Raw genomic sequence first — 16,903 nt, forward strand, 5'->3', positions numbered from 1 at the left:
CTCCTCCTCTTCCTCCTCCCCCCTCCTCTTCCTCCTTCTTCTTCCTCTTCAAATGTGCTTTACTTAGCTTATAAATTAGTGGAGTGTCCCAAGGATTCTTCATACATTCCTGCACCTCAATCCCACTACCCTTATCTCCACGTAAGCCTTTGGCCCTCAGTATTCCCCTTTGTAGTAGTTGTTGTTTTATTTTGTTTGCTTTGTTTTTGTTTTATCACATGTGCTTCATTGTCCCCTTTTGTTACCTTTTAAAACCTGGGATGTAAGAGCATAGGTTGCATATAGTTTCTTCATGCATTCTTCATTTTTGTTAACACTTCCCTTTGTATCCTCATCCCCACCATTCCACTACCTGCTTAAATCTTTATGCCTCCAGTTTTGTGTTTTATAAAAATAAAGAGAGAAGGAATATTTGGTGGATGTATAGTTAGGTGTGGGGAAGGGAGTGCCTCCATGGGCCCATGCTGAGGCATCCCTTCCCCCGAGTTACCAGCCACACAACCATATGGTATGGTATAGTATAGAATAGAGTTTGTTTAGAGCACGGGGAGTTGAGAGGGTAGTAGAGACAGAGAAAGGCAGAGAGAGAGAGATAGAAGAGGACTAGAGGCCAACCATGAGCATACAGAGGCCTTGAGCACATGAAGAGAGAGGGAGGATGGTAATGGGAAGAGAAGACAGAGTGAGAGCAAGAAAGCAAAAGAGAGAAGGGGCAAAGCAGCCCCTTTGTAGTGAGTCAGGCACACTTGGCTGTTGCCAGGTAACTGTGGGGTGGAGCCTAGACAAAATGCTAACATCCAGTATTCTCTCTCTCTTCTCATTTCATCTATAATTTGCTTTCTCCCCACCACCCAAATGTATCACTCCCTCCCACTGGCCATCTAACTTCCCGATTTCCGTGTGACTTCCAGGGTAAACATATAAAACATGATCTGAAGCTAGCAATGACATGTGAATGAGAACATACAGCATTTGCCTTTGAGGGATCTAGGGTACCTCACTAAGTACAATCTTTCCCTTTCCACTTATTTACTTGCAAAGTTCATGATTTCCTTAGAGCAGAGTCATACCCAATTGTGTAGATGCACACATATTCATTCTGCATGCACCAATCAGTGCATAGCTAGGTTGATTCCACTTCCCAGCATAAACACAAATGTGCAAATGTCACTGTAGCAGGATTTATAAAGTTCTGAAAGGAAGGAATACATGTGGCCAGAAACTATTACAAACAGTGTGCAACATCCTTAGCTATCAGAGAAATGCCAATTAAAACTACTGCAGGATTTCACCTCATCCCAGTCAGAAGAGCAGGCTATCATCAGGAACACAGATGACCACAAATGCTGGCATGGATGTGGCAAAAGGGACCCAAAAGGGAATCCTTTTGCACTGTAGGTGGGGCGTAAACTAGTACAGGTACTTTGGAAATCAGTTTGGGAATTTCTCAAAACAAAAGAAAGAAAGGAAGGAAGAAAGAAAGAAAAGAAAAGAAAAGAAAAGGAATATATTACCATATGACCCAGTTATACCAATTCTTTTTCACTATTATTTTAAAAAACAAGGTATAACTTTGTAGCACAGGCTGGCCTCAAACTTTTATTCTTTTTTTTTTTAAAGTTTTATTGCATTATGATGAGAAACGTTACATGATTTCAATTTATCTGAATTTGTTAACATTTAAAAACATATTTTAAGTAAATAGAATTATATCACATTCTTATTTCCCTTCAATACTTACAATATCTTTTTGTCATATTCTTTAAAATTTATAAAATATTATAACAATAAAAATGAGTATTATAAAAGTTGTTTGATATAAAACAACAATCAATTTAACAGTCTTATGTAGATGCTTGTCTATAGCAATACTGAAAATACATATGTTTTTCTCAATATAAATTTTAAATAACTCCAAATATAGTAACTGTATATTTCAAAATCATACTTCACTACTAGTATTTTCTTAAATGAACATAAATATATAAAGTCTTTTTGTTTGTTTGTTTGTTTTGTATTTAGTAGAGCTTAAAATCTTGGCTCTTACTGTGGTACAAGCCCAAAATAAGAACAATGTTTTAGACACTGGATTTCATTGTAATAAGGCTGTACTTCAATGACCCTCACATCACCAAAGGATTTTACCTTCACCATAGCTAAGCTGAGAGTTGACAGTTCTGCTGCACCAAGGAATGGATTGTAGGCATGATTTTTGGATACAGACTTCCTGCTATGGTCAAAGCTATTTGACTTGAGTGAGTGACTTTATTCTCAGCCCACAGAGAACAGGTTACATTTATTTATGAAATAGTGTGTGCATTAAGATGTTCTATCCATAAAGTCATTCACCAACTGTTTCAATAAACAATGGTTCCACTTTGAGGGTGGCACAGACATTAGGTGAGAGTAAGAATCTGGTTCATTGGCTGTGATAATTTGGAAAAGCATTCATCTCAAAGAAAGAGTAACTTATAAAGTCCTCTTCTTCAAACTTGATACAATAGTTACAAACATCAAACAAAGAATTCAGTCTCACTCTTTGTTGTTCTCTTACAAGCCCCCTCCCAATTTAATTGTTTACATTTCTTTTGGGTATATAAATATTTTTGAAATATGTAAGCTGTTCTGAAAACCATAGTATAGTGTAAAAACATGAAATAAACAATACTACTAATAGAGAGGCTTGAGATAGAAGAAGCAAGATTTCAAGGCCATTATGTTCTACACAGCAAGACACTGTCACATACAAACAAGCTGAAAGTGTATATGGATTGTACAATATTGGACCTATTCCTGCAATTACCAAATTAGAGAGACATTGGATGACAGTCAACAAGTTTCTAATTCCTCATATTTTTTGGATTCAATTGGTTAGGATATGTTGGTAATATTAATTTTCATATTAAGATATTAAGAAAAAGTTTGTTACTTCCTGCTGTTTTTGTTATAAGAGGTGGAATTAGGTTTGTGTGGATTTGTTGAAAGATTACCTTCTTGCTTCTTCTAGGGTGTAGTTTTGTTCCTTATGTTGATGTTTTCCATCTATTATCCTTTGTAGGGCTAGATTTGTGGAAAGATATTGTGTAAATTTTGTTTTGTTATGGAATATCTTGTTTTCTCCATTTATGGTAATTGAGAGGTTTACTGGGTATAGTAGCCTGGGCTGGCATTTGTGTTCTTGTAGGTTCTATATGACATCTGCCCAGGATCTTCTAGCTTTCATAGTCTCTGGTGAGAAGTCTGGTGTAATTCTGATAGGCTTGCCTTTATATGTTACTTGACCTTTTTCCCTTACTGCTTTTAAAATTCTTTCTTTGTTTAGTACATTTGGTGTTTTTATTATTATGTCACAGGAGGAATTTATTTTTTGGTCGAGTCTATTTGGAGTTCTGTAGGCTTCTTGTATGTTCATAGGCATCTCTTTCTTTAGATTAAGGAAGTTTTCTTTTATAATTTTCTTGAAGATATTTACGGGCCCATTACCTTGGGAGTTTTCACTCTCTTCTATATTAAACCTATTATCCTTAGGTTTGGTCTTCTCACTGTGTCCTGGATTTCCTGGATGTTCTGGGTTAGGAGCTCTTTGCTTTTTGCATTTTCTTTGACAGTTGTGTCAATGTTTTCTATAGTGTCTTCTGCCCCTGAGATTCTCTCTTCTATCTCTTGTATTCTGTTGGTGATGCTTGCATCTATACTCCTGATTTCTTTCCTAGGTTTTCTATCTTCAGGGATGTCTCTCTTTCTGATTTCTTTATTATTTTTATTTCCATTTTTAGATTCTGGATAGTTTTGCTCATTTCCTTCACCTGTTTGATTGTGTTTTCCTATAGTTCTTTAAGGGATTTTTGTGTTTCCTCTTTAAGAGCTTCTAGCTGTTTACCTGTGTTCTCCTGTATTTCTTTGAGGGTGCTATTTATGTCTTTCTTAAAGTCCTCTATCATCATCATGAGAAGTGATTTTATATCTGAATCTTGCTTTTCCAGTATGATGGTGTGTCCAGGACTTGCTATGGTGGGAATACTGGGTTCTGATGATGCCAAGTAACCTTGGTTTGTGTCGCTTATATTCTTACACTTGCTCCACACCATCTGGTTATCTTTAGTGCTACCTGCCCTTGCTAAATCTGTCTGGAGCCTGTCTTTCCTGTGATCCTGGTTGTGTCAGAACTCCTCAGAGTCAAGCTGTCTCTGTGATCCTGTGATTCTTGGATCCTGTGTTCCTGGGCTTTTTAGAGCACCTGGGAGTGGAGCTTCCTCTGAGTGTTTTGGGACTGGCTGTGGAACACAGGTTAACAGCTAGAAGCCCTTCAAGGGGAAACACAAAAATCCCTTAAAGAACTATAGGAAAACACAAAGCCAAAGTCTGCTCAGGGCACCAGCCCAGACAGACCAGAAGCAACCTGAGCCACTGAGCTGGCAGAGTTCCTGTGTGCCTGGTCCCACTGGTCCCAGTTACTCCCAGTGTAGGGACAGATGTTGTATCCTCCTCACCTCTGATCCTGGGCATGTTAGAGCGCCTGGGAGTGGACCTTCTGGGTGCTGTGGACCGGCTGCCAAACTTGTGCCCAAGGTCTGCCCAGGGCACCAGCCCAGACAGACCAGAAGGAACCTCAGCCACTGGGCTGGCAGAGTTCCTGTGTGCCTGGTCCTGCTGGTCCCAGTTACTCCTGGTGTTGGAACAGATTTTGTGTCCTCCTCACCTCTGATCCTGGGCTTGTTAGAGCACCTGGGAGTGGAGCATCCCATGGGTGTTGTGGACTGGCTGTGGAGCTTGTGCTCAAGGTCTGCTCAGGGCATCAGCCCAGACATACTAGAAGGAACCTGAGCCGGCTTCAAACTCTTGGTAAGACCCCACGTTTCTTAGCTTCCCAAGCACTGAGATTACAGGTATGCACCCTCATGCTTGGCTATCAGCCACTACCCTAAATAACTTCTCTATTAACTGTTTTTATGACTTACCCCTACCCCCAGGGAAGTTTCAACCCCATATTATATAGCTCTCTTTCTGATTCCAAATATCCAAAGGGAATCTTAGCCTGTGCAGCTATGCACTGGTTCTTCTGGAGTCAGTGTAAACCTCTGTTGCCAGCCTATCCAGGCAGACTCCATTCCAGATGTGTGATCTTGACCCCAGGTCTTCCTTTGGCTGTAAGTAGAACAGGCTATCTAAAAGGGAGTATGGATAAAGGAATACTTAGGTTACATATTGCCATGTAAAACTACCCACAAAACACAGACATAGGAAATAACTACCATTTTTTTTAAATTGCTTTAGTTTACAAGTTATCTGGGCAGATCTGCTGTTTTAGGCTTGTTGGCTGTGGCTTTGGTTTACTGTGCATGTGGCTCACTGGAAAGGCAGCTGAAGATGTCTATCCTAGGATTGGCCCCCTTACTTCAGCTGTCTCCAGAAATGAGTGAAATGACCAGCTACAGGTCCTTCATCATCCAGCATGGTAGACTGAGCTAATCCACATGATTAGCTCAGGGAGTAAAGCTACGTGTGTATACTCTCACAACCAAGATGAACCAAAGGCCCAGAGCATAGTGTCAATAGGGGTGGAGTAGGGAAGAAGAAGGCTGGCCACTCACTGGGAGCGTCTCAGTGTCACACTGAAAAGAGAATGAGAATTGCTACCTCTGCAAATATCCCCTCACAGTGAAGCTGTCTTGAAACAGGATGTAGAAAAGGAAAATACCATAGGTTTTATGGAGCAGATGCAGTGGGATAATTGCATAGGCTGGCAGCTCAAGGAAAATAAGAACAGAGGCTAGGTTGTAGACAACAGCCATCAGTGGGCAGGGAAGGTGGCTTTTATCTCCCTGTTTCCTTTTTCTTCCCCAGGAGGCTGGGCCCCCGTGCGGCTGGCAGGCAACCACGGGAGCTGTGCGGGCCGTGTAGAACTCTTCTACCAGGGAGTCTGGGGGACTGTGTGTGATGACCTCTGGGACCTTCCAGAAGCAAACATCATCTGCAGGCAGCTGGGGTGTGGCTGGGCTGTCTCTGCCCTGAGCGAAGCTTACTTTGGGCAAGGTTCTGGGAAGATTCTCCTTGACAACGTGCATTGCAAGGGGCATGAGGAGCACCTGGAGGAATGCTCCCACCTTGGGTGGTTCTCCCACAACTGCGATCACAGTGAAGATGCCAGTGTCATCTGTTCAGGTGAGACACACTGCCCTTTAGGGCCTAGCTTCAGCCCTTCCAGGAGAACACCCTTCACACCTTGTGTCGGTTACTATTCTTTCCACTGTAGCAAAATACTAACAAAAGCCAGAGAAGGAAGGGTGTGCTTTGGCTCACAATTTGAGAACACACTCCACCATGGTGGTAGAAGTGTAAGTGAGCTTGTCTCATTGCCCGTGCAGTTCCAAATCAGACAGGAGTGGTGCATGCTTTCCACTTCCCCCCTTTTATTCAGCCTGGGACCTCCACCCATCAGAAAGATTATAGTCTTTCATCCTCAGATAAACCTCTCTGGAACCACCCTTGCATAAAGGTCCAGAGGTAGTTTCAAATCCAGTTTAGCTGACAGTGAAAATAAACTAATTATCACATTATGTGTAGAAATAACTATTGAACATGTGCCAGCATGCCAGTTCCCCTCAGAGCCAGCACTCCAGTCCCTCACAGAGCTAGCACATCAGGCCCTCACAGTGCTGGCACTCCAGTCCCTCATAGTAGATGTTTACTTCTCTTACTTTTGTAGATGCTGAATACGGAATGGCTACACTCTCAGGTAGGGAAGACCATGTCTACGTGTGTAACTCACTGGAAGCTTGGGGAAGAGGTTCTGCTGAAGACTGGATTTGACATATGCTCTGAGGCAGTGGAGTAGCAGAAAGACAAGATATAATCACCCAGTTGTCCAAGAGGAGAGTAGACAGTGCCTTCAGAGTCAGTTAGCCTAGCCCCTCTGCCCATCTCCTCCACTGTGCATCCTACGCACAGGATAACTGATGTCTCAGATTTTGGGAGAACACTTTGTTCAGTCTAGTTTGAGGTTTGCATAGACACAGTGGCCTATGGGTAGCTAGGACTTGGTTGAAATGTGAGCTATGGCCAAGACACTCCCTTCCCAATCGGGAAAGGCCAGTGAGACAAACACTCTCCCACTGAGGTGATTCTTTTGCTGATTCTCTTGCTGCAACCTCTGCATCCTGTTCCTGGTACAGCCCTGGCTCACAAAGCTTTCATTGCTGTTAGCGTTTCTTCATCCTCCCTGGAACTCCTATGCTCAGGCTCTCCTCATTAGACCCTGAGGTCCCTGGATAGCATGCTGTTAGATAATTCTCAGTGCATGCCTGTGTGTATGTGTGTGTGTGTGTGTATGTGTGTATGAGAGAGAGAGAGAGAGAGAGAGAGAGAGAGAGAGAGAGAGAGAGAGAGAGAGAGAGAGAGAGAGAGAGAGAGAGAGAGAGAGAGAGGAATAAGCGCTGTTATCCACAAGGTCTGGAAAAGACTTGTTTACATCCTCCACTAGCTGCCAGCCCTTCCAGGTGGAAATAAATTGATCCAGAAGGATAATCTGCAATGGATGATACTGAACTGAGAATTGCTAGAGGGGAGATGTTAGGAGCCTGGAGGAGCCCTTGCATCTTCAAGCCCTGACTCAGCACTTCTTAGCAACACTGGGTCAAAAGAGAGCTAAATGTGTGTGTGTGTACGTGTGTGAGTTCGAGCATGTGTGTGTGTGTGTGTGTGTGTGTGTGTGTGTGTATTTGTGTGTGTGCACATGCAAATGCATATATGTTGGCCACTGAGCTCCAGGGATCCACCTGTGTCTGCTTCCTCAGCACTAGGGCTGCAAATGTGTGCCACCAAACACAGCTCTTTGTATGAGGGTTCTAGAAATTGAACTCAGGGTCTTGTGCTTGCGATGTAATCACTTTACCAATTGAGCTGGCCCCTGAAGTGGTGTGTCTTCTGATTTCTACATCCTAAGCTGTAATCCCCAGCCCCTTGGGTTACTGGAAGAGGATTTAGGAGCTAGAATTTTATGTCTTTGTTTGATTCTTTTTAACAAATGAGTTAAATGCCCGGGGGTGTGTGTGTGAACCCAGAACCTTATTCATGCTAGGCAAGTACTCTACCACTGAGCAACGACCCCAGTTTTCAGTGTCTTGGGTTTTTTTTTTTTAAATCTTAATTTTAAAATTATCTCACTTTTCTGGGGGACAAGAAAGTAATACAGTGAAATCCAAGCAGGATCTATGTCAGCACTGCTTGACTATTGTACCACAAAGCCCTTTAATGTCTAGATCTCAACTCTAGACACTGATTCAGGAGGCCTGAGAGGAGCTGAGGGGCTGCGCCTGCCATGAGCTTCTCATGATTCTTGTATACAGAGAGCTTGCAGACCCTGTTGTCCACATGTCCTTTTTGTGTTTGGCAGATCCTCCATTGGCTCTCATGGGAGGAGAAATGGATCCAGGTGAGAGCTCAGTGCTTGGATGCCCTCTTCCTTAGCATTCAAGCCTTGAAGGGATTCTTCAAGGAAACCAATGCCTGGTCTAGGTAACCCCACTAGAATTGTTTCACACGGAGAATCCCAAAGAAAAGGCCAATGTACTTAGGGATGTAATTTCATGTCTAATCAGTCAAAGAAGGAGTTTCAAACAGAGACATGGTGCCACTTCTCTATTCTCGAAGCCATAGCACTATAAGTGAAGGTTAGACACGACCACTCATGTAACGATATTGCAAGTCAGCACCTAGAGCCATTACTTCAGAAGGAGTCCACTATAAAGAGTGTGCTTGCCTTCTCTGACCTTGCCCTCTCTAATAGCCCCCTTCTCCACACTCTTCTTCATATCTCCTTTTTCTAGCTTTGACTATATTTCTGGGTTCTAGAACCTCCAGTTGGTATAGCACAGACTTAGCACATTTGATGATAAAGAGCTAAATGATGATGATGATGATGATGATGATGATGATGATGATGATGAAGATGCCTGAAGTGCCTGGCTGGTCAGAACCAGGCCCCACACAGCCAGATAATCTGACTAGATATGATTTCTTTGCATTGCCATTGAACTGAGTATTGGAGTAGACATATAGACAACCAGGCTAAAAAACAAAAACCAGACAGGCAGATGTGTGGACTGGTGAATGTAAAATACTATCATTAATAGATAGGCATATAACTCAGGCTAGCTTCTTTCTACCTAATAGCATATATTTAATAGCATCACTTTAAGAAATGATGGTTGGGTGGGCCAGTCATTATTATTATCACATACATACATATAAATCCCACAGAGGTTCACTCTTAACTGGAAACTGAGGCAGTGCATTAGTCGTTGGTTATGTGAGATCATGAGATATTCATGGGCAAGATGTGACTGACAATGAACAATAGAATCCACAACTGAGGAAAATGAGAGAGAAAGGTCTTACCAATATTCATCTTCCCAGTAGGGAACTAGAAATCTCCATAAAGACGAAAGCTGTTCCAAACTTCAGACATATGTATGCTAATAGCTTACGTTTGGAAGATATTGTAAACCATTTTATAACTTCAATACATCCCAAGGCACATCCACAAAGTGATGACCAGTAAAACCTCTTTTTTAAAAACATGAAAAAGGGGAAAAAGGTGTAAATTATAAAATTAGTAAACTGAACAATGCAAACTAAAGCTTTAAAGAACATTTTCTTAGAATTTTATACAATGAGTATACCATAGTTGTACAATATCCACCCTCCTCCACTGTTCTAACTGCTCCTATGATCCCCCAATCCACACCTTGAATTTAGGCAATGTCCCTATCTATCTATCTATCTATCTATCTATCTATCTATCTATCTATCTACCATCCATCCATCCATCCATCCATCCATCCATCCATCCATCCATCCATCCAAGTGTTTCCCATGTGCTCAAGGGTTTAGGACTGATCACTGGAGGAAGGATAACCTATTAGGAGCCTTATCCCTAAATAAAATTGACTCTCTACCAGGAGCTATTGACTGCCTGTAGCTCTTCAGCTAGGGCTGGGGACTCTCCTGTGAACTTTTCTTCCATCCACGTAGCATGTTGACTGATGTGCTTGTGCAGTTTTGTTGTCAAATCCTCTTTCTTCTAGAAAAATCTCGGTGTGGTGGAGTTATTACCAGTGCACCTGGAAAAATTAAGAATCCCCCAATGAATGAAATGCATGACAACATAACCTGTGTGTGGGAGATCAGAGCAAGTACCTCTGATCATATACGGCTGGCATTCCCATCTCTTGAGTAAGTGATGCATACTATATAAGCATACAACGCAGTTCAACATTTTAACTGTTCATTCCTACTCTGATTCTTACATGCAAAAAGTCTTTCATGCATTTTAAAACTTTTATTTTTAAATAACTGTAAACACAATGGAAATTGCAAAAATAATACATACCCCTATATGCCCCTCACAGGCATTTCTCAGTGGTAGAACATTAACAAAGCCAGCAAATTAATATCAGAGTGTTATTGGTAAGTGTACCAAAACCTGTATTCAGTTCCCAAGAATTTTTACATGTAATTATTTGTGTGATAAAGGGGTGGGCAGATTCACACAGTTTAACACTGTGAATGGCATCACAAAACCACAGCTCTATTCCAGGTACATCACACAAAGGAACTACCCTTCCGCCTTTGTCTTCTTGGATTGCCCATCTCTGTTCCTTAACCATGATCTATTCTTCACCTCTACATGTTGCCATTCCAAGAATGTTCTGTAAATGGAATCATGCAGCATGTAGTTTTGGGGCTTGACTTTTTTTTCACTCATCACAGTACCCCTAAGAATCTGTTCAGGTTGCTGTAGTACCTAGGGGCTGTGGATCTTTACTGTGGAAAAGGATTTCATTCATATGGCTGTGCCAGAGTTGGTTAATCCTTTCCCCACTGAGAAACATCTGGCTCATCACTAGACTTCAACTATTGCAAATGCAGCTTCTGGGAACATTCAGGGGAGGTTTTTATGCCAAATGTAAGATCGTTCTTCCAGGCTAAATACCCAAGAGTATGACTGCTAAGTTGTATGGGAAGTACACAGCTAGCTTCTTAGCACAGATAGGCTTTCCCAGGATGGCTGCCGTCTTCTCACCAGCAACACACATGGTCCTGCTTTGCCAAGCCCTAGGTAGTATTTTATACTATCTCTTTATACAAGCCTGTATATGTAGATATCTCTCTATTTTTGCTGCTCTCAGAGTGATTGTGAGTTCTATAGCTTTTACATTCTTTCATTATAGGTTTAAGGAAATATGAATGCTTTTTTGTATGTTGGTGAATTTTTCTAAAACATGTTGCTTTATTTTTTCATGTAATATTTCATATACTATTTGAAAATTTCACACATGCATACAATATATTTTGATCATATTCACACACACACACACACACACGCACACACATGCACACACACTTCACATGTCCTGGCTATCTGGGGAAAAATACAGAATCTAAGGAAATTTTAGGTTTTAATACTGTAAATACATAAAATGAAGTTATTCATAGATTCAAATTATACTGAAAATAACCCCAAGAAACCCCCACATTATTTTCCATCTTGAATTGTGCTTAAGGGTGGTTTGGAATGGGTAGCTGTTGGGCTGGTGAGAGGGCATAGTCTGCTTCGAGCGCTGGTTTGACAGCTACACAAAAGTTCACAGAGAAATGCTGCAGCTGACAAGATCATATGGTTTTCACTAAATCAATGGGACAGGTCTATAGCTAGCTATAGACAGGCTAGCTGTCAAAGCTTGTCTCTGTGGGAAGTGAAGTGGATTTGAACCTAGAGCTATTCTATTACCAGGCCCACAAACAACCAAACCCTATTGCTCATTTTAGATGTTCTCTCTCAAACATCACATAGTGGAATGACCTTGATTAGCTGTCAGCCCAAGACTGTGAAGCGCCCTATGGTCACAGCAGCTCCCTGGTCCTGAACAGGGGTCCTCTAAAGTCAGTGTTCTTCCTCTTCCATCTGCTTAAAGGCCCATTCCTTTCAGACAGCAATTTTCAGAGGAAAAATACAGGATAAAGTGATCATACTGTGTCTACATAACAGACAGACTTTGGGCTTGCTCTCAGAATTCTTACCCCTATAACATAAAGCAGGACTCACAAAAGAGCTCCTAGCCTTGTGATGAAGCGATTAAGAGGGATTCATGATATTTGCTTCCCTAGCCTCGACTGCACCAATGAGTATTTTGAAATCCTGGATGGCCCTCCATCCTCCACAAAGTCCCTGGGGAAGCCCTGCCGTGGGTTGCACATCACCTTCACATCTCACTCCAGCTCAATGACCCTCGTGTACTTCCGAGGCGAGAACAACATTGGGAAAAACTTCATGGCTTATTATTATTTTGAAGGCAAAGGTAAGAAGGTGGCACGGAGTCACAGCTCTGTGCTTCCTGGTTATGTGCCATCATTTGTTCTGTGACTTTGGACAAGATACTTGACTGATGGGGAATCTGTTGTGAGGATTCATACAACAGATGCTGGATCATTAGAGAGTCTAGTATTCTGACTCTAGTCCCAGATGGGTGTTTCAGACGGTACAGAGAAAGGGAACATGTTCTCTCTAGGACCTCTCTCAGGCTTGTGCACACCAGTAAAGAGGTCACAATCAATACACAAGACACAATGGAGGGTAAATGGAACATACTAAGTTAAAGCAAATGAATAAAATAGTGTGTGTATTAGAATGTGCTGCAGAGGCACACATGTGCAGGACCACTATAGGCTGCAAACACCAACTAAAACACCAAGGGAAATCCATTTTGAATTTGCCTGTGATATTAGGTAGGCTGTTCATAGAGAAACAGCAAGCGAACTCATGAGGAGTAAGACCAATGTGATGCAGTACGTGATGGGAAGGCAGAGGCTAAGCTGAGGGTCTCTGTTAAAGTACAGTGTACACAAGTTAGTAAGATCAATTAGAACAACTGTGAGCCAAATGCTTGCAATAGCATCCATTTGCTAGCATGGATACGCTTCTTACCTGTGTTATTCTTATATAAACCTGTGGATCATCCCTTTTTACAGATGAGAAATGGAGTCCTCAGAGATTCACTAATTACCTGGGGTTCTACACTACTTTCTACCTATAGACACCAGTCAGGCCTCATATCTATTTTGTCTACAATGGTGTTAACAGTTCCCAGGGCCTTTAGTAAGTAATGGGCACATTCACCAAGCAAGCTGTAAGACTGAGGAGATGCTCTGTACCAAACAATGATTCAAATATGTCTCCATAATTGGAATGGTATCTGTTGACTGTAGCTTTCTTGTTTTTGCAGAGATGACAACGAAGACCCCATATCTGATCAGTGAGTCAACTCTCATGTCATTACCTGTCATTTTTAGTTCATTTTTCTTACTCTTCCCCCACTCCTGATAATTTTTTAAAGATGGGGTCTTACTAAGCATCCCTGGCTGTCCTGAAATTCACTACAGAGATCAGGATGGCCTCAAACTCACAGAGATCGGCCTGCCTATGCTACCTGAGTATACTGCCATGCCCAGTCTTCTTGGTGATTTTACTATCAACCTTTGCTCTCATTCTCCTGTTTCCCAATTCCTAGTTCAAGTTTCAGATGACAGAGAGGTTCTGTCTGCAAGGTTGCTGTGTGAACCTAATACCCAGTCACACTGGAACAAAGTTACATTTACTCAACCACCAGGTCACTTTATGTTGATAATTGTCTATTTAATTTTTGAATTCCTTGTTTTTAACCAAGGTAAGACACACTTAATTAGATATTCCACATCAAAAAGTCAGTATGGCAGAAGCATATTAGTTATTTTTCTTATTTAAAAAAATTACAAAATACCTGACAAAAGCAACTTTAGGGAGGAAGGTTCATTTTGGCTCACAGTTTGAAGTGCAGCCTGCCATGCCTGGGAAGGCACACAGTGCCTCTCTTTACCTGTGGTGGGGGGAGCTCACATGGCATCCACAGTCAGGAAGCAGAGAGAGGTTAATGCAGGTGTTCCGCTCACTTTCTGTTTTTATTCAGCCTGGGACCATAACCTATGAAAAGCCCATGCCTACACATAGGATGTACCTTCTCACTTCAGTTGAAGCTCTATGACAGTGGCCTTACAAATTCTCCCAGAGATTTTTCTCCTAAAAATAAATAACAAAGATCAGAGCACAAACTGATAAATTAGAAGCAAAGAAAACAATACAGAAAATCAACAGATCTAAGAGCTGGTTCTTTGAGAAGATAAATAAGATCAATAGACCCTTGGCTTAACTAACCAAAAGAAAGCAGATTATCCAAATTAATAGAATTAGAAATGAACATGGAACCATTATGACAGAGAACAATGAAATTCAGAATAATATAGGGAAATACTTTTTAAATTTTTAATTGGATATTTTATTTATTTACATTTCAAATGTAATCCCCTTTCCCAGTTCCCCCTCTGCAAAAAACCTTGTGGCATCTCTTCTTATCCTGCTTCTATGAGGATGCTCCCCTACCCACTCACCCATTCTGGCCTCACTGCCCTAGCATTCCTCTACACTGGGGCATTAAGCCTTCACAGGATCAAAGGGCCTCCCCTCCCCTTGATGCCAGATAAGGACCCTTCAGCTATTTTAGTCCGTCCTCTAACTCCTCCACTGGGGTCCCCATGCTCAGTTCAATGGTTGGCTGTGAGCATAGGGAAATATTTTTTTAAAAAACTATTACGATAAAGAACTTATATTTTAAAAAAATCTCCATTAAGATAAAATCAAAAAAGAAATGAACAGGCAGTCCTCTGCTGTATATGTGCCAGGGGCCTCAGACCAGCCCATGCATGCTGCCTGGTTGGTGGCTCAATCTCTGTGAGCTCCCAAGGGTTAGGTTAGTTGATACTGCTGGTCTTCCTATGGGATCACCCTACCCTTCAGCTTCTTCAATACTTCTCCTAATTCAACCACAGGGGTCCCTGACTTCAGTCCAATGGTTGGGTATAAGTATCTGTCTGTCTCAGTCAGCTGCTAGTAGGGCTTCTCAGAGGACAGCCATGGTAGGCTCCTGTCTGTAAACATCAGTAATAGTGTCAGGTCTTGGTGTCCCCCTATGAGATGGATCCCAAGTTGGGCTGGTCACTGGAGACTGCCTTTCTTTCAGAGGACTGCCTGGTCACTGCAGACTGCCTTTCTTTCAGAGGACTGCCTGGTCTAACCTCTGTGGGAGATGTGCCTAATCCTTGAGAGCCTTGAGGCCCCAGGGAAGGGAAATGCCCAGTGGTAGGGGGAGGAGGAATGGGATGAGGAACTGTGGAGGAGGACTGTGCGGGGCAACAGCTGGAATGTAAGTAAATAAAATAATTTTTTAAAAAGATATGAACAAATTTCTAGATTCTTCCAAACCACCAAAGTTAAACCAACAAAAGATAACTAACTTGCAAAGACCCATAAGAAATAAGTTGAAGTCATAATAGTAATAATAATGATAATAATAATAATAAAAGCCTCAAAAATGCCTAGATAGATTCACAGAAGAATTCTACCAAACTTTTTACATAGATCTACAACCAATATTTTAGAAATTACTAGAAAAGTAGAAGCAGAAGAATTACTCTATATCTCTTTCTATGGCACCAGTATTACTTGGAGAAAAAGATAGGTGGAAAAAAAAGGAAGAAAGAAAAGAAAACTACAGGCTAATGTCCCCAATGAACATAAATGTAAAAATCCTCAACAAAGTACTAGCAAACTGAATAGAGACATATCTGAAAGATCACCCACCATGATAATGTTGGTTTTGTCCTAGATATGTAGGGATGGTTCAGAATGTGTAAGTCATTTATGAATGGTGAAATAACACCCAGTCAATATTTTATCTTCTGCTCTAGCACCTATAATAAATCATAGTTCCCTTTTTATGACCTTTGGTTAATGGTTTTACAACCTCTTGGAATGTGTTCTGAGTAGTAGAAAGTCTGGTTACTAACTAGAAGAAATTAACTGGTGACACATGGGAGACTGATAGAGTTCTCATTGCAGTTTTGACTATCAGAAAGGACCTAATAGCAGTCCCACTATTAAAGAGCTTAATAAAGACTAACATAATTTTGGGAATTCTTATGGGATCATCATTAAGTGTTAAGAAGCCATCTATTTGTCTATATAGCATCACTAACAAATAGTAGATCTTCGTAGTTCTGCAGAGATCTGCTCAAAAGGGTGGACTAATATATAGTGATTGTCATATATGTAATTATAACAGGAAAAGCATATTAATAGCAGGAATCTTTCCAAAAATGATTTTTCTCCTGGGCCTTGCCTATGGGAACAAATCTGTCATTTTTTTTAAAACTAATCCAAAGCAGACCATTTCAGGAAGATCACCTACTAGTTATCCACCCCTCCCCCCATTCTTGAAGCACTAGCTAGAGCAATAAGAGAAAGGGATTCCAGGGATACCAATAGGGAAGGAAGAAGTCAAATTATCCTTTCTTGCAGATGATTTGACATCAAGCATGAGGTTCCAAAGATGCCAACAGGAAACTTCTAGAAATGATCAAGACTTTTGATAAAGTGACACATATCGAATCAATTTATGAAAATCATATATATGTACATATATACACTTCTTTTATAAAAGGATTTATTTTTTTATGTGCATTGGTGTTTTGCCTGCATATATGTCTGTTTGAGGGTGTCAAATCACTTGGAGCTGGATTAAAGACTATTGTAAGCTGCTATGTGGGATTGAACTTGGGTTCTCTGGAAGAACAGCCACTACTTTTAACCACTGAGTCATCTCTCCAGCCCCATATATATACTTCTTATATACCAATAACAAATGTGCTGAGAAAGATCTTGGAAACACTACCATTAAAAATAGCTTCTAGCCGGGCAGTGGTGGCGCACGCCTTTAATCCTAGCACTTGGGAGGCAGAGGCAGGCGGATTTCCG

The 16,903-nt window shown here is 41.3% G+C and overlaps 1 protein-coding gene across 1 annotated transcript in view; it reads left to right on the forward strand.

Annotated features, from left to right (window-relative positions):
• Window positions 1-16,903, forward strand: part of LOC116103093 (deleted in malignant brain tumors 1 protein-like) — a 129,544-nt gene that overhangs the window by 39,826 nt on the left and 72,815 nt on the right. The window contains exons 8-13 of the mRNA XM_031388569.1: window positions 5,845-6,162; window positions 6,707-6,736; window positions 8,393-8,431; window positions 10,086-10,233; window positions 12,169-12,359; window positions 13,284-13,313. Coding sequence (XP_031244429.1) covers window positions 5,845-6,162; window positions 6,707-6,736; window positions 8,393-8,431; window positions 10,086-10,233; window positions 12,169-12,359; window positions 13,284-13,313 — 756 coding nt within the window. The remainder of the gene's footprint in view (window positions 1-5,844; window positions 6,163-6,706; window positions 6,737-8,392; window positions 8,432-10,085; window positions 10,234-12,168; window positions 12,360-13,283; window positions 13,314-16,903) is intronic.

This window comes from Mastomys coucha, unplaced genomic scaffold (assembly GCF_008632895.1).
Source record: "Mastomys coucha isolate ucsf_1 unplaced genomic scaffold, UCSF_Mcou_1 pScaffold21, whole genome shotgun sequence".
NCBI classification, from domain to species: Eukaryota; Metazoa; Chordata; class Mammalia; order Rodentia; family Muridae; genus Mastomys; species Mastomys coucha.